The 26,255-nt window shown below is 39.1% G+C and overlaps 1 protein-coding gene across 1 annotated transcript in view; it reads right to left on the reverse strand.

Annotated features, from left to right (window-relative positions):
- The window catches only part of ADAMTSL1 (ADAMTS like 1), a 252,080-nt gene that overhangs the window by 109,313 nt on the left and 116,512 nt on the right, over positions 1–26,255 (reverse strand). The window contains exons 8-11 of the mRNA XM_087957646.1: positions 21,623–21,734; positions 14,106–14,244; positions 3,042–3,092; positions 1,179–1,383 (exon numbers count right to left, since the gene is read on the reverse strand). Of these exons, the coding sequence (XP_087813772.1) occupies positions 1,179–1,383; positions 3,042–3,092; positions 14,106–14,244; positions 21,623–21,734 (507 nt within the window). The remainder of the gene's footprint in view (positions 1–1,178; positions 1,384–3,041; positions 3,093–14,105; positions 14,245–21,622; positions 21,735–26,255) is intronic.

Here is a 26,255-nt window from a genome sequence, read left to right on the forward strand (position 1 = left end):
TAAATTCCACTTAATCCCATTCTAGGTTTGTTGGGTTATGTGCTTTAACAAAAAACTAAAGTGTCTTATTGGTAATTTATTAATTGTTATGTAAATTTCTAGTTATTTGCATTAAGGGATTCCATCTGAAATTTATTGCACACTGCGGCTGAATAAATTGACTCTCTTATCCTATATTTTTGAGAAACAATAATTTATTCAGAATGTTCCAGGATCACACTTTGGTATAACATTAAAACCAAATGAAAATAGAAACAAGATGTTTATTTGTCTTATTAAAGAACTAGAGGATGGCCTGAATTATAAATATGTAAAAGGACATTATTAAAATAAAACTTTACATTTTTATCACATCATTTTACTATCAATAAAATTTGAAATTTAAATAATCAGGGATCATTATAAGCATTATATTATTTGGCTTCATTACTATAGTTGGTCTTTTAGCGTTATATCTTATAACTGGGCAGCTATCCAGTATCTCTAGTTTCTGAACAAAGAGCACATTATAAATGTTAAAATCATATAATCAGTGAACTTTCATGATTTATAAGGTAGTCATTTTAGTTTTATTTTTTTCATTACTTTTAAAGATTACAATCTTACATTTCCCTCTTGAATGCATTTCTAAATAGTATCCAGTGTTTCTTATTTTTCCTTTGGTTTTTATCTTCCCAACCTTGCTCAGCCTTGAGAGGGAAGCCAAGGCCCTGACAATACAGTGAAGTGCCCCCCATTTGATTGTAGCCTCCACTGACTTCACAGTTGAGACAACTACACAAAATCAAGAGCTAGAATCCTAGCTACTGCTTGATCTCATAGCCCACATCTTTTTCAATACCAACATTCATGTCTGGCATTGTGTTCTGTATCTCTGCGCTCCATTATATCTCCATTTCTCCTCCAACAGTAGCCAAACAACCTACTGCATGATGTTTTGCCTCAGTATCCCCTCTACAAAGAATCGGTGTCGTAATTCAATGATTAAAAGGTCTGAGCATGTCTACAAAATTGCCCTGCATAGTCCTTAATTCAACTAGCATCTTTTTCTCCTGTACTTACCGGGATATATGTGTACCACTGTTGAAAGAATTGGGGTTTTCATAATGCAGACATTTCAATGACTTTATTTCAGTGACTGTAAATATGCAGTTCAATAATGAAAAGAACATAATTACCGGAGACCACTCTTGAGCAAGCCACTTAGGACAATCAAAAATATTGCAAGGCTGAACAATGGGCATCCTGGGAGTGTACATGCACTTCCACTCCTCCACAGAGCTGACCAATCCCTGGATGTCTTCTTCCACGCAAGAGACTGTGCGGCTTTGAATGCCTCCTCCACAGGAAGAAGAGCAGGCAGTCCACGGGGTGCTTTCCCACCTTCAAAGCAACATAAGAGTTCAGAGGAAAGGCAACCATATCTGGTCTGCGTAACTGCAAGTACTTTAGACCTGGGGTCTCCAACCTTGGCAACATTAAGACTTGTGGACTTCAACTCCCAGAATTCCTCAGCCAGTTTGACAGCCCTGGAATAGGTACTTGAGTACAGGGGTCTCCAACTTGGCAACTTTGTGGACAGAAGTCTGGGAATTGAAGTCCACAAGTCTTAACATTGCCAAGGTTGGAGACCCCTGCTTTAGACTATAGTGGTATTTCCCTAGTAGAAGCACCAAAGCTCTGGCCAATTACTTGCTTGCATATCCAACGGTCCATCGGCCACGACTTGGCTTTGAAATGTCAAATTTCTGATAAAATTATTGGGCTTAAGAATGAGTCTGTAACATAATAAAGATAAATGAAGTAAGCTACATAATTTTTCATAGTAAATTGGAATTCCATTTAATAGTCGCATGCTACTGTATATAACGCTAAAGAAACTTCAAAGCTTCTATCATTCTTTATTACCAGTAGATTTTCCAAACACTATATGTACAGTGTGCATGTGTGTGTGTGTGTGTGTGTGTGTGTGTGTGTGTGAGAGAGAGAGAGAGAGAGAGAGAGAGACTCATGCCCTAGTCACTTCATGTCTTGAGTATTGCAATGCTTTCTTATAGAGCTGCTTGATGCTCTTTGAGCTTGCTTGTTTTCTTGCAGACGTTTCATTACCCTACCTAGATAACATCATCAGTGCTAGTGCTAGCACTGATGGTGTTACCTAGTTTGGGTAATGAAACGTCTGCAAGAAAACAAGCAAGCTCAGAGAGCACCAAGGACCCTTCATTTCAACCCTGAACTACAAATATTTTCCTCTATTGATATGGGGCTGCCCTTGAAAAGCATCAGGAAGCTCGAATTGGTTCAAAATGCAGCGGCCCACATGTTTTTGAGCAGACCCAGATGTGTAGAGAGGTAATCTCTCCTGCAGGAGCTGCATTAGCTGCCAATGTGCTTCCACATACAATTCAAGGTGCTGGTTGTCACCTTCCATGAGCTACATGGCTTGGGACCAGGTTATCTGAAGGGGCGTCTTTTCCCAGTCACATCTACTGACCCTCGAGAAGGGGGAGGCAGGGAATGTTGAAGGTCCCCTCTCCTAAGGAAGTATGCATCTGTTGGGAGGTAACACATCTGTTGGGAACAAGAAGAAGGGCCTTCTCTGTGGTAGCTCCCTCCCTTTGGAACATCATCCCTGTGGAAATCAGATTGGCCCCCACTTCGACACTCTTTCGCAAAGCCCTAAAGAACTGGTTTTGCTAACGGGCTTAGGGAATCCAGAGTGAGATGGAGCCCATCAAGTGGCTTGTCTGATTGATTGTTGCCATGGGGGGAGCGGTATTTTTTAAAATTGTTTCTATATTGGGTTTTTATTTTTGTAAACCACTCAGAGTCACTGACAGTCAGTGGAGGGGACATACACATTTTCTTAAACAAACAAATAAAACAGCTTTACAGGTTTCCTCAATCTAGTCTCCTTCAGATGAAATGAAAGAAAATCAGAAAACAATGCAGAAAAAGCACCAGAATCAAGAATGTGTGGCTGCCAGTAAAATACAAAAATACATTTTCTTATTGCTAAATAGAGTATTTGGTTTACATACCGAGGAAGAGGATGGTAGAGGTCATAGGGCATGATCTGCTTGTATCCATCACTGTTAGGAACAATAATGCCAACCCTCTGAGTAGAAGGTACACACAATAAAATAAACACTAAATGATTACATTATACAAAAACATAGCATTAGATAATTAACTCATTCTACTTGTTCCTACAACCTACAAACAAAATATAAAGATATAAGGAACCAGGCGCTTTATTTTGCAAAAGATCTCGTGAACTGATATAGGCTGATTAATTAGTTCATATGAGAACCATAACATACATAGAAATATTGCTAACAACTATCTTTCTAGAATTAAAATTCTGAGAGGAGAAAGAGTTAATGCATATTTTTTGATGATTAAGAACAGAGAACTGTACTTTCTTCATATATGAAAAAACAAGGAATTAAATCTACACCTATCAAATTGGGAGAAATTCTATTAAAATTTAAATACAGTATAAATGTTAGGGAAGTCAGAGTAAGAGAAAGTGTGATGGTTTGGGAGGGGATCTTGAATCCTGCTCATGATTATTTACTGAAAAACAAAAATGCTCTCTACTGATTTCATAACATTGCAGTATAATAATTCTGTACATAACGTTAATTTTTAAAGATTCTTCAATGCATTCTTTTTGTTTGGGTTGCTTTCCTTGGCTTTGCAAAATCTAACAACAATTATAATTTGGATCACATGCATTCCACATGTTTTGTAACACCAAATAATATATGGGAAGTATTCATTATCAGCCTATGCCCTAAAATCCCTCTTTAATACTTAAATATTGGCCTAGAAAAATTAACATGGAAAAAGCAATGCATTTAAGATGTAAAATTGCATACCTTACATCAGGGGTCCCACGCCGGTCCCTGGACCGATACGTCCGCGGAACAACTCTTACCGGGCTGGGTCGCCGCCATCTTTTGGTAAAGTGCTTCCGTGAGCTTTTCCGGTAGAAAGCTCACGGAAGCACTTTCATCAAGATGGCGGTAAGTCGTGAGCTTTTCCGGAGAAAGCCATTTCTACCGAAAAAGCTCACGAGCGTGCGCCACCATCTTTTGACGAAAAGTGCTCGTGAGGTCACCGAGCACTTTCGTCAAAAGATGGCGGCGCCAGTTGAACGGCTGCGGCGCCCAGCTGATGCCGGTAGGCCACGGCGTCAAAAGGTTGGGGATCCCTGCCTTACATGACCACTAGCACATAATAAAAACGACAAAAGATCAATGCTGCCATAACATCAGCTATGCAAATCTGTATGAACAGAGGCTATTTGTCAAACTCAATTTGTTAAATGCTTCAGTTGGGCTTTTATTCTAAACTGAAGTTTTTACTCCACATGATAAACAAGCGATAAGATACATCTCAACCAGGGGTGGGATTCAAAAATTTTAACAACCGGTTCTGAGGGCGTGGCTTAGGTGTGGGTGTGGCTTGGTGGTCATGTGACTGGGTGGACGTGGCTTGGTGGTCATGTTACTGGCTGGGCGTGGCCAACTCAACATTACTCACATTGAGGCATGCATCTCCTCGCCTGGCCTCTCATGACTGTGGGGATGCTGCAACAGTTGTAAGTGTGAAAAATGGTCATAAGTCACTTTTTTCAGTGCCATTGTAACTTTGAATGGTCACTCCACACAAGCAAAGTACCAGCAAAGGAGGGGAAAAAAACTCCAGAGAAGTTCCTAAGACAGGAAGATTAGTCCTGACAAGAATGTACCGTATTTGCTGGCGTATAAGATGACTTTTTTGCCCTGAAAAACATGCCTCCAAGTGGGGGGGTCATCTTATACGCCGGCAAATACGTTGTTGTCACTCGGTGCAAGAGCGACGGGGGCGGAGCTCCGCAACTTGCGAAGCCCCTTCAAGCCCAGCCGGAGTCTCTCTTCCTCCCCCCCCCACCCTCCGCCCAGCTTGGGGCGCTTGAAGAGGCCAATCTGGAGGTGGGGTGGGGATGGAGCGGGAGGGTCTCTGGCAGGGCCGCTTCGCCCAGCCAGCCCCGAGCCGCGTAATGGCCCGGGGAGTGGGGGGGAGAAGGTCGTGGAAGTGGACTGTGGTGCCCCTCCTTCTGGGCAGCGGGCCGGGGCCGGCAATTTGCTCCTCCCACTTCTCCCTCCCTCTTTGAAAGACCGGGAGTGCTGTGCTTGGGGCGGGGGTGTGTGTCCTTGGGAAGTTCCTGATGGGACCCCGCTGGGCAGGGCCACCCGGCTCCCGAGCTGCTTTCCAGGGTCCCCTTGGGAAGAAAAGGGTCCGGTGGGCGGTGGAAGAAGGCGAGGGACCTCCTCCCACCCCCTGTCCCGTCCCGTCCCTCCTCTTGTCCCCTCCTCTCCTCCCCACTTAAGAGAGAAAGATCTGCCTCCCCGGCACCGAGCTGCCACCCAGCGCCGCGTCTCCCAGCCAGCACGCGCTTGCGACTTGGGAACTGGCCAAGCGACTTTAAAACCGAGCGGAGGCCAGAGATAGCCGGAATTACCCTCCACACCGCACACACACACACACACACACACAGAGAGAGAGAGAGAGAGAGAGAGAGAGAGAGTTGGCAGCTGTCCATCCCCCACCCTTGGAGTCCCGATGGTGCGCACGCGGGGCTGCTTGAGGAGGCCTTTCACTTTCCCGGGAAAGGGGGCAGGCGCGACACTTTCACTTGCAGGCAGCAGCGCGGCCTCTCCTTTCCCTTCCCACCCACCCACCCACTCCGCTCGTGCAAGCGGACCGGCAGGCTCCAGGCTTTGCCCCATCCCTCACCTCCTTCCACCCCCCTCCACCCCCCCAGTGGCAGAAACTTTGCCGCACGTGGGGACGAGTGGAGGCGGTGGGAGAGCAGCGACGCCGCTCAAAGCTGAGAAAGCGCCATCCTTGCTTTTGCGCTTCGGGAAGAGTTCGTGTTTTTTGTTTTTTTGTTTTTCTCCCAGGAATGGGATGCTGCTTGTGCGATTTTGTAAGTTTGGGGGGGGTCGTCTTATACGGCGAGTATATAACAAACTCTATATTTTGAGTGGAAATGTTGGGGGCTCGTCTTATACGCCCAGTCGTCTTATACGCCGGTAAATACGGTAATAAGGGTTAATGGAGAGGCAGTTTTTGTAAGCAACACCAGAATGTTTCCTTCCTGCCTTCCTTACAGGATTAGGCCAGTAATTTTTTCTAACAACCGGTTCTCCGAACTGCTTAGAATGTTAACAACCGGTTCTAGCGAATAGGTGCGAACTGGTAGAATCCCACCCCTGATCTCAACTAATCTTCCACTTGACTGCATTGAAGTCAACATCCTAAAAGTACTGTAGTATGCGATAAGTCCTTTGACCAATTTTGGCCAGATGTGAAGCCATTTCTTTCCTTGTCAATTGTAGTCATTTAACTCATTACAATCTTCATTCTCATACCAAACACAAGAACTTGAATAGTTCACAGGGGGAAGTAGGTAAAAAATGTCCCCCCTCCCACTCTCTAATTCAATAATGTTCGTTGGATATGTGATCTAGTAGAAACAGTCTGCTCTTACGAGTAGAAATATTTTGTCTGGAACATGATAGTCATTTCATGTAATTACAAGATGTAATTTCATAAGCCCCTATTTTTGAGTTCCTCAGAAATAAATATGAAATGAGGCTGCTTTTCTGTTACATCGGTTGACACTTGAGTATATACATTTCTACATAGGTAGTGAACATGTAACAGGTTAAATCTACAAAAACTGCACCATTTATTCACTGCAGCGAAATGCAATACAATCAGCTTACACTATTGGCTGTCTAATAATATTCATTATGAGGACTATTGCTGGTGAACCAGGAATTGGTGATTCTCAGGCCAGACAGACTTATTAATATAAAAAGGGAATAGAAACCTCCAATTTTCAAGACTAGGAAAAGAATTACCAAAATTCCACTGACTCAAAGCAACAGGAAGAAAAGGCTAGGGTGTAAAGTCTGACAATGACATGTATGTTCCCAGATCTTCTTTGTCCATCTGCTTGTGTGATGTGACACAAACACACACGTCTGTAAGTGTATGCAAAGAAACAACAGATGACTTCATTCTTGTTTGCAATAATCAACTGACCTAAGCCATGTCAACTCTGAGAAGCTTCTCCTAAAGACTCAAGATTTATTCCTGAATAATCTGTAGAGGCCGACAACATGTTAATTCCTACAGGAATCCAATGGCCAACTATTTGAAGTAAGTTTGCCTCAAACACCCTCTCTGAAAACCACTGTTTTCTTAGAAATTTCATCTAAAAAATTAACACTTAAAACTATTTGGTCAATTGTTCATATTGCTAAGCAAAGAAACAAATAATAACAGGCAATTGTCAGGTATTAAGAGCCTTGGTGGTGCAGTGGTTAGAGTGCTGTACTGCAGGCCAATTCTGCTGACTATCACCTGTTCAAATCCAACCAGGCTCAAGGATGACTCAGCCTTCCATCCTTCCGAGGTGGGTAAAATGAGGACCCAGATTCTTGGGGGCAATATGGTGACTCTGTAAAACCACTTAGAGAGGGCTGTAAAATCACTATAAAGCAGTATGTAAGTCTAAGTGCTATTGCTATTAGTTAAAGCAGAGTGCCCATTAAGTCTGAGTGGAACTTTATGTATATATAAAAAGGCAAATGAGATTTTGCCCATGTACAAAAGCATATACAGTACATACATGCACATATTTTGTCCATTGCATTCAAAGCTTGCTGAGCTGAGGACCGATAGATCAAAGATTCATTGTATTATAAAAATTACTCTCTTGCTACCAAAGACTCATCTCTTTAGATTTAGGTGGAGGCAATTACACCCTCAATTTATTTTACTAGCAGTAAAATAAAGTTGTTCGGCACCAAATCATACAATGAGCATAATATCCCAGGTGTAATCCAAACTCTACAGTAATGTTTGCAGGAGAATGACTTATTTCACGGAGGCCAATTTTACTGATGCAGGATGGCAATTCTTTTTTTATTTTCCCCCATAGTGATAGTTCAATAATTGCAGGAACTTACCATGATTGGGAACTGTTCCTGTAATCATTGCTTATCTTCTTATGTTTATTGTGCCAGCCAAAGATTGGCAACAGGTAAGCTGGCATCCCTCCATGTACATTAGTGAACCGAACTGCAACCAGTAAGAGGATAATTATCTTCCAATGCACCTAAGGTCAGAACATTAGTTTAGGGGGTTCACAATATTTACAACTCTGTCCCCCAACAGATGGAAAATGGCAGTGATTCAAGAAAGGTAGGGGTTGCTTCTGCCTCGTTTCAATATCAACCTCGCTCTTCCTAATGGAAGAACAATCATTTTTCCAACAGCAGAGCTGTGGTGTCTGTCTGTCTATCTCTCTGTGAATATTAGAACGTTGTTCCCTCCTTACCAGCATTGACAAAGCTTGCATAGCTCTGGCAAGTCAAGAATACAGAAAATGATTTTTAAAAAATTCCCTGTTGACAAATAGAAAAACAGGATATATATAGAGAATTTTCTTCTTTCTCCCATACGTACATATGGTATCCTATGACTATCACTAAGCGTTGTATCTTATGATTCATGATGAATGCATTTATGATGACTATGATCATGATTCATCACTTATATCTTTTATGTACATCTGCATGGGGGAGAAAGTTCTCTCCTGAAAGATCAAAGCACCACATAAATAGATGTCCCAACTATTAATGACTCACACAGTCCAGAATAAGGAGCCAGATTTATTATCTGCCCTCTACAAAGTGCCCATGCTCCTGTTCCTCTGATACACGTCAGGTCCTAGTAATTGTGGCCTGTAAGGGCAGCTAACTTTTTTTCAGATAGAACCCTCCATATATTTTAAACTTGCAGAAGTTCTTATTGTATAAAATATGCCACTTCTGATTGGCCTTCTGAGCATGGATGTAATGGAGATAGGAATATGAATTTGCTGTCACATTTGCCTTATTGAAGATGATGATGTTATCTATTCAGTTGGGTCCGACTCCTGGCTATTCTATGACCAGATCTCTCTGGATCTTCTGATCTTTCACTATTTCTTTGGTTTCCTCTATGCTCTGTCTGTCGTCAGTGTTGATAGGTCTCCAGCTGCCATGTTCTTTGGCAGTCTGGTTTTCTTTTACCACAAACTCTTCCGAACATAATTGCTTTCTCCGGTGAATTCCTTTGCATGACATGGTCAAAGTAAGTGAGATGCAGTTTCACGATTTTGCCTTCCAATCGTATGTCTGGTGTGATGTGCTCCAGTACTTGCTTTATTATTACTATCTACAGCAGAGGTCTCCAAACTTGGCAACTTTAAGACTTGTGGACTTCAACTCCCAGAATTCTCCAGCCAGCTATGCTGATCTATAGTATTCAAATACATTTCAGCATTGTGATGACAGAGTAAGGGGAAAGTGGTAAGAAATTTCCAGCAGGATCTGCCAGTTTGAAATGAACTGAAGAGACCTCTATGATTAGTGAAGAAAGCATTCTCATGACTTTTCCAATGTATGCTTTTATCCATAATAAGCACTAATGTACAGCCTTTTTCACCTCACATTTGATAAGAGACCCAAATTCTACCCAGCACAGGAACCTGAATCCACTGTTTGTATTGAGCAGAAAGCAACAGAACAATTAAGCTTTTTTTCCTAGTACCTCTGCTCAAAACCACAGTCTCCAAAGTCATTTGGAAGAATATCCAAATATTTGCGTATAGATAGGGGCTCTTTAAGTACTCTCCTTCTATGAATAGTTAATGGTATAAAGGGGACAAAGAAAAATATTCTTGCTCTGTCTCTGTTTGTGCTTTCTGAGATAATGGGTCAAGTGGAATGCTTTCTCCACCTCTGCCTTTCTTTCTTTATTATCCCATCTTATCATATCATCCCCAATTGTAGTAGCCAAGAGGTTTGAAATAAGTACTTATTCCTAGACTTTTTGCTCAAAGAAAGAGAACACCAAGGAAGCCTCACCTTTAAATATATTATAAAATCATTGTAATTATTATCATGGTTTGTTGCATAGTCAGCCAGATATTTAGGCTGGATTTGACATTGTTATCCACTTATCCTCAAGAATATGGGAAAGGCAGAGGTTAATGTTTGATAAATAGAGAAATGTTTAGATTGAACAGGAAAGATAGAGATGAAGATAGAGATAAAGATGAGATGTTAGGCATTTTTTGCTTATGTATGTTTAAATATTCAAATAAAGATTATATAAATTTGATAAATTTTGATAAATGTGATACAGATTATTAACAATGTTAGCGTGAATTGGATTAATATAAATGATACCTAGTCAAATTTGTTCAGGTACAATAGAGAACTGTTTAGATTGAACAAGAAGACAGAGATAAAGATGAAGAGTTAGACATTTTTTGCCTATGTATGTTTGAATAATATAATGAGGATTACTTAAAATGGATAAATGTGATAGAGATTATTAATACTGTTATTTTGAATTGGATAAATATGAATGATACCCGGAACCAACTCTGTTCACACACAATTGGATATAAATTAAATAATAATAATAATAATAAAAATATTTTTAAAAAGTACTGCTGGAAGATATAAACTGTTCCAAGTATAAAGTGCCACTGGCTGATGGTGATTTTGTCAATGCTGATTGTATTCAAGTGGTGCTTTCTTTCGTCACAGCCATTCTACTTCTATTTGCGGGACTTTGTATTTTTTATTTATTTTCTCCAGTTTGTTCTCTTTCCTTCTCTTGTCTCCAGGTACTGCCATGTACACTATCCAGACTTTCTTACTGGCAATTGTTAAGTCAGGAATGTTAGGTGGCAGGTGCTTATATGTTTGAATGTTATAAGTCCCAGGCACTTTAGCTTCTTCATTTACGGTTAATTTACAACCCAGATGGAAACAAAAGAAAACAACCAAGGTTAAAAGGAGGCTTTAGTCATCCTAACCAGGCTCTTCAGATCTCTTCAAAATACTAGTAAAGTGGGGGCTGTTTAGATCTTAATTCCATAGGGCAGGTGCCACTATAGAGAAGGCAAGCCTTTGATTTCCCGTTAGATGGCATTGTTGAATTGAAAAAAAAAAAAAGAACATACCAACCCCACCAGATACTATGGGAGATATATGGTCTCTGAGGTAATTAGGCCCTATGCCATGTAGGCCTTACAGGAATCAACCAGGATCTTGAATTGCGCCTGGAGACAAACTGGCACTCCAAGGCCTACCCATTATTGCTTATGCTGCTGCATTATGGAACAGCTACAACTTCCAGCTCATCTTCGAGGGTAGTGCCACCCAGAGTCCATTGCAGGGGATGAGCCATGAGGTGACCAGGGCACGAATGATTTTCTGAAGGGTCCCCTAATCTAGGAAAGGGGGCAACTTCAGATGGAGCTGCAGAAAGGCCTTCCAGGCCACGGCTATCACCTGTTCATTGAGCAAGACTTGACAGTCCGGGAAGCCTTCCCCAAGTTGCACACCACTCTTGAATGGGGAAGTACCATTCGATCCAGGTCAGAGATGACAGTCAAAAGATTATGGGCAGTTGTCTCCCAATAGCTGAACAGCAAAACTATCAACTTAAACTGGTATGAAAATGTAATGATACCTTACCTCAAACTGATGGTTGACCATCCCTAGTGGTTTCATATACTTGTTACAATAGTAGGGTAGAGAATCGAGCCCTGTAGTACCTTGGTTAAATTTAGCCTCCTCCCTACCAGAATATTGACTGGAACCACTACTACAGTAGGAAAGGATCCCCACATAAATATGGTCAATACTATTTTAAGTTGCTGGAAGTCCTATTAGGAGCAGGAGAATTATCATTTTCAAGGTTCTGATATAGAATGATCATTCTATGAATGATCATTGCTGCTTTGATTCCATGTCCAGCCTGAGTTTGAATTGTAAATGATTTAGATAATCTACTTCATCTAAGGCTCTCTTTGGCCACTTTCTTCTCTACAATCTTCTCCAAATTGGCAGATTGGAGACAAGATAATAGTTTTTCATATAAGGTTGGATTGAGATATGGCTTCTCTAAGAGAGGGCACACAGCTCTTATGCCTTGTGTCAAAGCAGTGTCAACTACTCTTGAATCTTCCCACTCTAGCCCTCCTTTGCTCCACCCCTTGAAAAAGCCAGAATCCAAATTACTGGTAATAAAAGTTCTTGCTGCAAAGAACTTATATGCTTCTAACATTAAATTATCTTTAGCCATCGCAAACCGATACACAATTACAATAATCTCTCCAATGCAAAGGATCAGCTGATGATATAAATGTATGTTCCTTCGGCTACAAGATTCTGGAACTGAGATAGCAAAAGTCAGACAGGTCTTTATCAACATTTGTGCTTTTAAAAAGCTTTGTGCTTTTAAAAAGCTTCATAATGCCTCTCTTTTTTAATGCCAGTCAGTGCCATTTTGATTTGTTCGCGCATGTATTCACTTTTTTTACATTCCTGTATACTTACTGTCTACTCTCCCAAAATCACCTGTACACAACCCGAAACTTTCTCAACCACACAGATCTGTAGCGCATTATACCTAGGGTCTATTCAGAAGTATTTTTTTAAATCTCTCTTTCTTCCCATCTCTTAATTAGCCTGCACCATGTAGATACCTTTTTAAACATATCTGCCTTTGAATGATCAAGCCTGTGTACAAAATTCAATCGGAAAATAACAAGATCAATTCTTATAAATAAATGGAATATGTGAGTCATCTATTATATAACAATAATGGCAAAAGGGATTATCTACACCTACTTTGATCTCTTTTGGAGAGCCAGATGTTCATTTGCAAATACAGTAATGTGGGCTCCATTTCTCTAATCATCAGGCTTGTTCAGAATTCAGAGGGTGGATCGCATCTGTACTCTAACCAAGTCTTGTACCTGATGTAATTTCTCCCCCTTCCCAGACAGTCCAATGCTGTGCAAGGCTCATATGGAATGTGATATATTTTCTATAGGCCATAAGAACGTCTTTCAGTGAGACTGCAGAAAGCAAAACTGTTCCTATTGCTCTGCTCGTCCTTTCCACATATATTTTTTGTTGCTACTCTTCTTGGTTCATGCTCCTTCTTTGAATCCAATGATGCCTTAAATTTAAATCTCTCCTGTTTGTACAATTTCTTTCCATGTTGTTCTATTTTTTTTTAACTTTCTGTTTTAATTCAACTTTTAAACTGAAATATCAATATAAAATATGATTTCAAATTGTACTGAAATATTTTAAAAATAGAAAATATTATTTTTTAAACCCCTTTTTATTGCAAATCTCTCCTGTCATTGTATAATCTGTGAATCGTCTGGCTTAGTTCATTTTCTAAGTTATTATTACTACAGGTAGTCCTGAACTAACAACAATTGAGCCCAAAATTTCTGTTGCTAAATGAGATAGTTGTTCTGTGAATTTTGCCCTATTTTACCATGTTTAACCATGTTTTACCATGCCCTATTCCTTGCCATGTTTAAGTGAATCACTGCAGCATCTTAATTTAGTAACATGATTATGAAGTGAATCTGGCTTCCACACTGATTTTGCTTGGCAAGAAGGTCTCAAAAAGTGATGTCGTGACTCCGGGACACTGTAATTGTCATAAATATTAGTCAATTGCCAAGCATCTGAATTTTGATCATGCAACCGTGGAAATACTACAACAGTTGTAAGTGTGAAAAATGGTCATAAGTCCCTTTTTTTCAGTGCTATTGTAAGTTCAAAATGTCACTAAACAGACTGCTGTAAGCTGAAGACTACCTGTACTTGTGACATGATTAAAAAATCAAATATCTGAATGTTCACTCAAAAACGTTTCCATTAAAAAGAACCCTACTGATCTAAATGCCTTCTTTTATGTTATGCCACGTTAGTTTTCTGCAGCTCTAGAGATGTTTGCTTGTTGAGCAAGTATTTAAGCTCTTGATAAATAGCGACCCACTCTTTTTGCTGTTGCTGTTGCTGTTGTTGTTATAGTCCAAATGTAACACAAACATTCTATCCACATTCTACTAAGGAATCTTAATAAATCTCTGAGAAATTTTAAAAGAAAATAATTAACCTGTTTGTATCTCAGTATAAACAGCATCTCAAAATTGTTAACAGATGTACCTTGCTGGACAAGGGTCTAGGTTGCACTCTTGGAGTTTTGGCTTTGGCTTGATGTTTTCAGGGTAATAGTGGCAATATTGGTCAGCTACCACTCGATTGCTTCTCAGATCGTAGCACTCGGCAGATGTAAGCTGATAACCTTAAAAAAATTGAGATTGGGTAAAGATAAGGACAGCTATGCAGTTCAACAAGCAAGTATGGTCTACTAATCTGAATAACAATGAGGTCCCACTAGGCAACCCACTGGGTCATTTCTTTCAGAGATATTCTTTACCGAAATAGAGATTAGCCTTAATAAGACCACACCTAGAGTACTGCATCCAGTTTTGGTCACCACATTATAAAAAAGATGTTGAGACTCTAAAAATATTACAGAGAAGAGCAACCAGGATGATTAGGGGACTGGAGACTAAAACATATGAAGAACGGTTACAGGAACTGAGCATGGATAGTCTAGTGAAGAGAAGGACCAGGGAAGACATGATAGCGATCTTCCAATATTTGAGGGGCTGTCACAGAGAGAAAGGGGTCTAGCTATTTTCTAAAGTGCCTGTAAGTCAGACAAGGAATAATGGATGGAAACTGAACAAGGAGAGATTCAACCTGGACATAAGGAGAAACTTTCAGACAGTGAGAACAATCAACCAATGGAACAGCTTGCCCTTGGAAGTTGTGGGAGCATCATCACTTGAAGCTTTCAAGAAGAGATTGGACTGCCATTTGTCAGAAATGGTGTAGGGTCTTCTGGGGTGGAGGGGGCTTGGACTAGATGACCTATAAGGTCCCTTCCAACTCTGATTATCTGTTAAATCTGAGATGCAGAATGACCAAAGGTAGGCAAAAAAGTAGTGGGAACATGGGCAACTTTCAACTTCCTGCAGGCTTCTCCATTGACTTTGATTGTGGGAAACTGGCAGGGAGCCCCTGGAAATCATGATCATGTAGTGGCAATTGACTGTGGCAAGGCTACAGCAGCCACAATTCTGTGAATACAACTGGTATGACAACCTTTGGTATTTCAACACAGGAATAAAGGGGCATACTTTCTTTCAGTTAGCAAATTTGAGACATCTTGATGCAAAAAAAAAATTGTGTTGTGATGCACTGTTTGGGCTAACTAAAGGTACAGATAGGAGAGTGTTAGTACCAGTAGTATGTAAATGGACAAACTGATTGTAACTTGAAATAGTAACATTCCTGCAAGAAATGTCATTTATGGTTTGTAATGCAAAACTAAAACACAGCACATACATCTTCTAAGCATAACTATATATCTGCTAGCGTAAGGTATCTCATTAGAGGACCCTACAATTAAAAGCATGTTGATTTATAGCCAATGTACAATTTCCATAGTGATTTTTCCATAGTAAATTTTTCTTATAAAAACACCTTAAAATGAAAGATAAACAAACAAACATAATGTTTTTTATGTTATCAAAGAAGGGCCAAACAATGATGGCAATGTTGCAGATCAGGGAAACAACACTTTAAAACTTTTGTGGAAGCTAAGGGCCACTGTAGGTAGGGGATGGTAGAAATGGAGTTGTGTTACATGAACTAGTGTATGCAACACACGCATATACACACACACAAGTACAAATAATCTCTCTCACACCCAGTTAGCTAGTTATCAATGTTTTTGTTGTTTTATTATGTATATTGAATCTATTTTAATGGCTGTTTTCCTGGGCAACACTTTCAGTTTCCATCCATTATCATTAAGCTTCAAATGAATTGGGGGGTTAAATATAGCTCTGGGCTCTGGGCTGGCTCACTTAGTTATGTTCAAACCTGAATATACATCTTAAGAATAACATTCAAATATCATATACTGTATTACATATCTTTAACTTCAGATGCATAACTTAAAGGCAAATCAAATACATACAGGTGAAACTCAAAAAATTAGAATATCGTGCAAAAGTTCATTTATTTCAGTAATGCAACTTAAAAGGTGAAACTAATATATGAGATGGACTCATTACATGCAAAGCAAGATAGTTCAAGCCGTGATGTGTCATGATTGAGGTGATTATGGCTTACAGCTCATGAAAACCCCAAATCCATAATCTCAGAAAATTAGAATATTGTGAAAAGGTTCAATATTCGAGGCTCAAAGTGTCCCACTCTAATAAGCTAATTAAGCCATAACACCTGCAAAGGGTTCCTGAGCCTTTAAATGGTCTCTCAGTCTGGTTCAGTAGGAAGCACAATCATGGGAAAGACTGATGATCTGACAGTTGTGCAGAAAACCATCACTGACACCCTCCATAAGGAGGGAAAGCCTCAAAAGGTAATTGCAAAAGAAATTGGATGTTCCCGAAGTGCTGTATCAAAGCACATTAATAGAAAGTTATGTGGAAGGGAAAAGTGTGGAAGAAAAAGATGCACAAGCAGCAGGGATGACCGCAGCCTGGAGAGGATTGTCAGGAAAAGGCCATTCAAAAGTGTTGGGAACTTTCACAAGGAGTGGACTGAGGCTGGAGTCAGTGCATCAAGAGCCACCACGCACAGACGGATCCTGGACATGGGCTTCAAATGTCATATTCCTCTTGTCAAGCCCCTCCTGAACAATAAACAACGTCAGAAGCGTCTTACCTGGGCTAAAGAAAAACAGAGCTGGTCTGTAGCTCAGTGGTCCTCTTTTCTGATGAGAGCAACTTTTGCATCTCATTTGGAAATCAAGGACCCAGAGTGTGAAGGAAGAATGGAGAGGCACACACTGCAAGATGCTTGAAGTCCAGTGTGAAGTTTCCACAGTCTGTGTTGATTTGGGGAGGCATGTCATCTGCTGGTGTTGGTCCACTGTGCTTCATTAAGTCCAGGGTCAACGCAGCCGTCTACTAGCAGATTTTGGAGCACTTCATGCTTCCTTCTGCAGACGAGCTTTATGGGGATGCTGACTTCATTTTCCAGCAGGACTTGGCACCTGCCCACACTGCCAAAAGCACCAAAACCTGGTTCAATGACCATGGGATTACTGTGCTTGATTGGCCAGCAAACTCACCTGACCTGAACCCCATCGAGAATCTATGGGGCATTGCCAAGAAAAAGATGAGAGACATGAGACCGAACAATGCAGAAGAGCTGAAGGCCGCTATTGAAGCATCCTGGTCGTCCATAACACCTCAGCAGTGCCACAGGCTGATAGCTTCCATGCCACGCCACATTGAGGCAATAATTGCTGCAAAAGGGGCCCAAACCAAGTACCGAGTACATATGCATGCTTATACTTTTCAGAGGTCCGATATTGTTCTATGTACAATCCTTGTTTTATTGATTGCATGTAATATTCTAATTTTTTGAGATTGTGGATTTGGGATTTTCATGAACTGTAAGCCATAATCATCTCAATTATGACAAATGACAGCTTGAACTATCTTGCTTTGCATGTAATGAGTCTATCTCATATATTAGTTTCACCTTTTAAGTTGCATTACTGAAATAAATGAACTTTTGCACGATATTCTAATTTTTTGAGTTTCACCTGTATAAATTATCATTCAAAATTGATGAATTCTGCTTGCAGTTGGTAGAAGTGGTGTCGTTTGTAATTTGGCTGTGCTTGTCTGTATATGAAAGATGGTTCCTTGCTTCTACTTAGCTCACCCCATGTGATATTTTATGCTTCTCTTTTAGTGATTTAATGTGCTGGATTGCTTTTTTCCTCCCTATACAAATCTTGAACTTCTAAGAGTGAGCATAGAAAATGAACTTAACAAAGAAATAAAAAAGAAAGCACAAGATCTCCCTAGCTACTCATAAGTTCTGGGTGATTTATCTTTTGCCTTGAAGCCCAGCTTTGCATTCTTCAATGGAAGCCTCCTTCTGTGCATTTTTCTCATTCCCCATCTCTAATTTCCTATATGGGAGTATCAGCTGTGGTTATCTCATTTCAATTACCAGAAGCCAATTGTCTTTTCTGAAGAGAAGGTGCTACTATCCTTGACCACAGAGGCTGGATAGCTCCCTCTGAGGTTTTATTTATGAGCCATGGTGACAATTACTAGAGTGAAAATGGAGTCTTCAAAAATGATTAAACCTTCAGTGGAAAGGTCAAACCATAGGCTTTTAAGCACACTAAGAAGTCATTATATATAGTGCTCTGTATCCACAAAAAGGTATTACCTTTCCCCCTTCATTTGATTTAGGAAACTAATAACTTGGATGTCATGCTTTAAGCAAGTTGCAGATCTGACATTTATTTATTTAGCATATGGCAACAGGTCTGACAATGAATGTAGTATAGAATTAGTTAAAAACAACTTTTTGTCTTGATAAAGCAAAGTTACCTGGACAGCTATGGGATGACTTTTTAAAACTTCTCAGCCAGACCAAACCAACTCCAAATAATAACAATGGATGTACCAGATAAACCAGATGTACTCCAGTGACAACTCCTTGCCACCCATCATTTTTAATGTGAAGATCCAGAGTGATCGAGGGTCAAAGAGTAGTTCCCAACCATGAACCTGTTCTTTGCACAGCTCTAGCCATATTATAAACCCCGACCCTGGAAGTAGATTACCTCTTTGGTCGTGCCTTGGGCTTACATATTCTCCTTATTAAACAAGGCAGCAATTAGGATATATATATATATAAAGATTGCAGATTACATGATAGTGTTTTCCTGAAACCAAATTGTTTATTAGAGAGTAAGTTGTTTGTTTCTAAGTAGAGGATGATAGATTGGTTAATAATTGATTCCATGACTTTACAGGTGACACAGCATAAGGAGATTGGTCTGTAATTTTCAACTAAGCTGGGGTCTTCCCTTTTTGAAGATGGGGATGACCGTGGCTTGTGACCATAGTTTTGACAAGGAGCTGGTCCTGAAGGATTTTTCAAAGATTATGCTTAGAGGTTTGGCTATGGCAGTGGGTAGTTTTTTAAAGAAGTAGGCACATATTCTGTCCGGTCCAATAGATAGAGATGGTTTAAGATTGTGTAGTGCTTTTTCAGCATTGTTTTATGTAAAATTGATATGTATTAGATCATTGTAGTTGTCTGTGGTTCAACTAGGAAATACTGGGCATGATCCATTGCTGTTTACAAATACTGAGCCAAAGAATGTGTTAAAGAGGTTGGCTTTAATAGCAGTCTTTACCATTAGGTCCTTGCAGGGGTGAGATGAACCTTGAGTCTTTTAGTTTGTTTACAAAACTGTAGAAAGCGTGGGTGGAATTGGTGCGTAGAACGTGTATTATATATATATATATATATTCTTAAGTTTTCGTGGGTACTTACATGTATGGTATTCAGCTTTGTTGGGTATTTTCCCACATCATTATAGTTGTGCTTTTAAAGTTGTAGCAACGTTTTGGCAGAATCTCATCTGCCATCATCAGGCTTCTGTATAGTGTTCGTCTGTGAGTCAGACTTTACAGTTGTTTCAGTTTTAAATTTGGGGCTAGCCATTCTGGCACAGCAGTAGGCTAGCCCCAAATTTAAAACTGAAACAACTGTAAAAGTCTGACTCACAGACGAACACAATACAGAAGCCTGATGATGGTAGATGAGATTCTGCCAAAACGTTGCTACAACTTTAAAAACACAACTATAATGATGTGGAAAATACCCGAACAAAGCTGAATTTTATATATGTATGTATGCATGCATGTATGTATGTATGTATGTATGTGTGTGTGTGTGTGTGTGTGTGTGTGTGTATATATATATATATATATATATATATATATATATATATATATATATATATAATTTTTCTTAACTTTTCGCTGGTACTTACATGTATGGCCTTCAGCTTTGTTCGGGTATTTTCCCACGCCATAGTAGTGGTGCTTTTAAAGTTGTAGCAACGTTTCAGCAGAATCTCATCTGCCATCATCAGGCTTCTGTATTGTGTCCGTCTGTATTGTGTATTGTGTATGTGTATCACAGACGGACACAATACAGAAGCCTGATGATGGCAGATGAGATTCTGCTGAAAGCTGCTACAACTTTAAAAGCACCACTACTATGACGTGGGAAAATACCCAACAAAGCTGAAGGCTATATATATATATATATATATATATATATATATATATATATATGTATGTATGTATGTATGTATGTATGTATGTATGTATGTATGTATGTATATGTATGTATGTATGTATGTATATGTATATATATATGTATATATGTATATATATATATATATATATATATATATGTATGTATGTATGTATGTATGTATGTATGTATGTATGTATTCATTCATTCATTCATTCATTCATTCATTCATTCATTCATTCATTCATTCATTCATTCTTATGTTTTTGTGGGTATATATATATGTATGGTATTTAGGTTTCTTTGGGTATTTTCCCACGTCTTAATATTTGTGCTTTTATTATAGCGACGTTTCGGCAGAATCTCATCTGCCATCCTTGTGTATTGGTTTCTTTTTAATCTTGTGTGTCAGGCTTGGCAGACATTTTTTGTTTGAATTTGGTGCTGGCTTTCTGCTTTATTTGAATGTTTTTTTCCTCATTCTGATTGGCTGGGAGACTAGGTCTGTTTTTATTGGTCTTCGAGTTGCTGTGTTCTTGATTGGTTGGCAACATTGTGTTTTGTGCATTGGGGTTTCTTAGTGCAGCTTGGTTTCTTGTGAATGGCTGATAATTATTTATTAGGAAGCTAGGTTTTATTTGGGTAGCTGGCTGGAGAGTGTTTGGGCTGGAGGTATTAGGGGGGGGTCTGTTTGTGTCCAGGTGCTTGCCTGGATTGTGGTACCTCCAGCCCAAACACGCCCCGGCCACCTACCCAAATAAAACCTAGCTTCCAGACGAACACTATACAGAAGCCTGATGATGGCAGATGAGATTCTGCCAAAACGTTGCTACAATTTTAAAAGCACAACTATAATGACGTGGGAAAATACCTGAACAAAGCTGAATACCATACATATAAATACCCGTGAAAACTTAAGAAAACACACACACACACACACACATATATATGCATGACTTCAACTCCTCTTTCAGCACAGAAAATTTGAGTATATAACAATTATTTAAGGAACTATACTTTTAAATTGTAATCAGTAATTTTATAAAATATGGAATAATTAGGAAAAGATAGATAGGCTATGAATAAGGGAACAAACCAAGAAAAATAGTGATATTAAAACTTAGGGATTGTAGTTATCTAATAATCAGTCACTTTTCCATTTGGCTTTTAGAAAAATATAGTTTATTTTAAAAAGAGTAGACTAAAAATGAGAGATGAGAACTTTTTCTTCGAAGACCTTTCTGGAGGTAGATGCATTGTACTGTACTATGGTAATTAAAGACAAATCAGCATTCCCACAACTTCAAAATAAAGACTCTACAAATATTTACAACCAAAAAAGGAAGGAAGGAAAGAAGGAAGGAAGGGAGGGAGGAAGGAAGGAAGGAAGAAAGAAAGAAAGGAAGGAAAGACCATAAAAAAATAAAAACAGAACTAGGTGTGATGTATATCAGTGCTTTTTAGAACTGTAGTACAAAAAAAAGTGTTATATTCATTACCTCCACCACAGGATACAGAACAAGGAAAAAAATCAGTTTCTCTCCATCGGTGGATAATAGGTTGATAGAAAATAAACTGAACTGTACTGTCAGCAACACCAACGTAATGAATCTGAAAAGAAGAAAAACTACAGGTAAAATTAGTCTGTAATCCAGGTATAATTAGAACAATGAATTTACATTGTAATAAGTGAAAGTCCTCCACCATTATCTTCAGATAAGCAACTTTGGTATCCAGAAGCATAAATTCAACACTTGTGCAAAGGGTCCCAAATAGAGAAATGACAATTAAATATTTAAATAGATATACGGTGTAATACTTGCCATTAAACCTATGGACACGGTAATCATTTTAGCCCTGTCATCTACTGTATCTTGCAGGGTGGGTCCTAGATTATCATAAGTAATAGTTTTTATGATGATTGGTAAGTTACCCCTTCTATTTTGGGAGGGAGGGCATAAGATCATTAGCGTTGGTGGCGCAGTGGTTAGAGTGCAGTGCTGCAGGCTACTTCTGCTGATTGCTGGCTGCCTGCAATTTGGCAGTTCGAATCTCACCAGGCTCAAGGTTGACTCAGCCTTCCATCCTTCCAAGGTGGGTAAAATGAGGGCTCAGATTGTTGGGGGCAATATGCTGACTCTGTAAGCCTCTTAGAGAAGGCTGTAAAGCAGTGTAAAGTGGTATATAAGTCTAAGTGCTATTAGTGCTATTAGTTCAGAACAATATTATCTCTTAAAATAGGGTGATTATTCTAGATAAATAATTAAGCAAGTAAAAACATCTGAATTATCAGCTTCCTAATGCTGAAAATTAATGCTTTTCTAAAAGCTGTCAGAGATTTTTTAGCAAAGTGCACTCAAAAAAAGCCGTCAAAGCCAAAAATCAAAGATGTGGATCATAGATTGTGAAATGTTTCCGGATACGGCTGGAAAAAGACTTTCATGAAAGGTTTACTTACAGTTACGTGAGAAACTTCTGCTGGTCAATGCAGACAAATATTAATAAACTGATGTATGTGCATTGGAAACAAGAGGCCTAAGATATCCAACCAATGTGGGTTTTGCCCTTCAATGGATTTGGGAAAAGCTGACATAGATAATATTGAGTGTACATGATTGTATCTGTATAAAGCAAGTTCCCATGCTTATTTCCTTGGTTCAAAAACCATTCTATTGTTCAAATAAACAAAGAAATAAACCAGAAAAAGGGAAACTATCAGAGAAGAAATAGCATTATTCCCCCCCCACCCCCTGAAACAGAAGAGAAACACAATAACAAAACTCAGAATCCCTAAGGTTGCAAAAAAGAAAAGAAAAAGGAAGAGGTCATAACAGAGGAAGGCAGAAGTGCTTGAGACATGTTGAAGGATATAAAAGTTTTAGTCTATTGATGAGAGCCTGCAGCTTTCTTTTAATCAAGTTAATAGTGATATATATTCCCAGAAGGAAAAAAGGAGCTACAGCTGAAAGAATACATGTTTCCTATGCAGCTTCTTGTATGGATAACTACCATTTTGCTCAGCAAAAGCTTTTTATTTCCTTGCACATGACAGAAAGTCATGAATCACCCATGGATTTGAAACGACGGAAAAGTACAGTGAATCCAGGAAAGATGTACATGCTCTCAATGCTTTTAGCTCTTCTGAAATTTCCAGTATAAATATAGATTAAGAACAGCATTGGAGGGGGGAAATGCTAACTAAACAAAAAAGGAAAAGGAAAAAAAAATACTATCAATAGTGTTGCCTGAACCTTAAAAAAAATCATGTTTGTGAGATCCCAGGCAGAGCAAAATAAATGAGAAGAGAGATTACATGGGGCCTAAGAGAAGGGGTTGGGAAGTTCCACATCAAAAGTCAGGAAGACATAACAACTTATCTCCCCAGGGATTTTTGTTGTGTTGTCTGCTTGATTATCTGTCTTCCCTGACATGGAAAAAAGACAGATGCAGATCTTTCTCCCAAACAAAACTGGGAAATTATACACATAGCCCGTACTACCAACCCCAACACTCTTGGGTGGGAATATGTTGCAATTAACCACAGACTGGTGGGGGGGAGGGAATAGCATTGCTAGGGGAATGAGGGGAAAGGAATCAGACAAACTGATGTTTATTGTTTCAAAAAAAGATGCATGGGATGGAATATAATGATTACAAAACTGACAAAACTTTGGTGAGAAAGTATTTTTGCAGTCGGCAGTGTAGGTAGAAGGGTGGAATATCAGATATTGAGCAACTGATTCTAAATTTGATTGCTTACATTTCCTACTTACATCACACATTTTTGGCTATTTTTGCTCTGACTTAGAAATTTAAACTATCCCAAAAGCTAAAGCAAGAATAAGAGCGAATAATACTGGTATTAGTTATGAATTGTTACCTAATGTTTTTATTAAATAATGTGCATGAGTTCCCTTTCATTGACTGAGTATAAAAACTTCACCACGATATATAAATCCTAAAAACCCTGAAGCAATTGATGTCTTCTTTGTTTCTAAATAATTTATCTTATTTTGGGGAATATTAAACACTGAAACGCATAGGCCTTACGTTCCTTTTGAATTAATAGCTGTAATATTTCATTAAATACCATACTGGTTTGTAAATAACTAACATTCCCATAGAAGATATTAAAATAGGTCCCTGAGTGACAGCAACTTGGGAAGTCACCTTCAACAAACTGACCCATAAATCAGGCAACATTTCCTAATTGAAGAATAAGTAGTCAGTAGCCATCCAGATTTTTCAGATTATAAGAACAAGAGCTGAATTGTTGTTCTTTCTCAACTCCACTGCATTCTAAAGCTATGACTGACATTGAACATCATGGAGGAAAAGCTACAACCCTAAAGATTCCTCAGGACGTCTGCTGAGGGTTCGAGAAACAAGCTGCAGCACCTAGGAAAGATAAAAATGACTACAAAACACCTTCTTCAAGGCCTAATCCTGCCAGATGATCCAAAAAGGCATCATGGTTAATATGCCACCAAACATTGGAGAAATAATATTTAGGAAAATTATCAGAAATGTTCTCTCTCTCTCTTCCAACTTAAGTCGTTTCACCAAGCAACGGAAACAGGTTGAGTAGTATATCTCGTATGGAAGACCAAATTGAAATGGATGACAATAAAAAGTAACATCCAGATTCAGCTGAAGCTATCTGGATTTATAAAATCCATAAAATTCAACCTAGCATAGCAAGATAAATAGAATGTGTGATGTTGTGGTCCTCCTGCTAAAGGAAGACCTCAAGGAACTACAAAATTTTCATCTGCACTTTATCTCCCACATCTCAATCCATATCTGCTGTAGAAAATCTGGCAAAATCTTCTGAACAATGAAGTTGGTATTAGAGATGAAAGGGGAAGGGCCAGGACCAGCTCCTTGCCAAAACTATGGTCACAAGCCACGGTCATCCCCATCTTCAAAAAGGGAGACCCCAGCCTAGTTGAAAAATTACAGACCAATCTCTTTATGCTGCGTCACCTGTAAAGTCATGGAATCAATTATTAACCAATCCATCATCCTCCACTTAGAAACAAACAACCTACTCTCTAATAAACAATTTGGTTTCAGGAAAAAACTATCATGTAATCTGCAACTCTTACACTGCAAAAACATATGGACTACACAACTCGATCAAGGCAAAACAATAGACGCAATCTACATAGACTTCTGCAAAGCCTTTGATTCAGTGGTACATGACAAACTACTCCTAAAACTAAAATCATATGGTATCTCTGGACAACTACATAACTGGATAGAAGCATTCCTGTCAAACAGACAACAAATGGTCAAAATTGGGAGTGTCCTATCAAATTCTGTACCTGTCAACAGTGGTGTCCCCCAGGGCAGTGTTTTAGGACCAACTCTTTTCATACTCTACATAAATGACCTCTGTGATCATATCAAGAGCAACTGCATTCTCTTCGCTGATGATGTAAAGCTATTCAACACCACAGACAATACTGCTACCCTCCAAAAAGACCTTGACTATGTATCAGAATGGTCAAACAAATGGCAACTTCAAATCTCAACAAATAAATGCTCTGTCCTACATATTGGCAAAAAAAATAATAATCAGAAAATAAAATACAGGCTGAATAGTCAAGACCCTGTTGATGATCCAAACTCTGTCAAGGATCCTGGAATACTCATCTCTAATGATCTAAGTGCTAGAGCCCACTGTAACTACATAGCCAAAAAGGCGTTAAGAGTTGTTAACCTAATCTTACATAGCTTTTTCTCTGGTAATATTACACTAATAACTAGAGCACACAAAACATTTGCTAGACCAATACTCGAATACAGCTCATCAGTCTGGAACCCACATTATATCTGATATTAATACAGTTGAGAGAGTCCATAAATATTTCACAAGAAGAGTTCTCCACTCTTCTACTCATTGCAGAATACCTTATGCCACCAGACTTGAAATTCTAGACCTAGAAAACCTAGAACTACGCTGCCTTTGGTCCAATCTAAGTATAGTATATAAAATCATACATTGCAATGTCCTACCTGTGAATGAATACTTCAGCTTCAACCATAACAACACAAGAGCAAACAATAGATACAAACTCAAGGTTAATTGCACCAAACTTGATTGCAGGAAATACGACTTCAGCAACA

The sequence above is a fragment of the Notechis scutatus genome, chromosome 2, assembly GCF_049901735.1.
Source record: "Notechis scutatus isolate UNSWTSFEM ecotype Mainland chromosome 2, rNotScu1.2, whole genome shotgun sequence".
Classification (NCBI taxonomy): Eukaryota; Metazoa; Chordata; class Lepidosauria; order Squamata; family Elapidae; genus Notechis; species Notechis scutatus.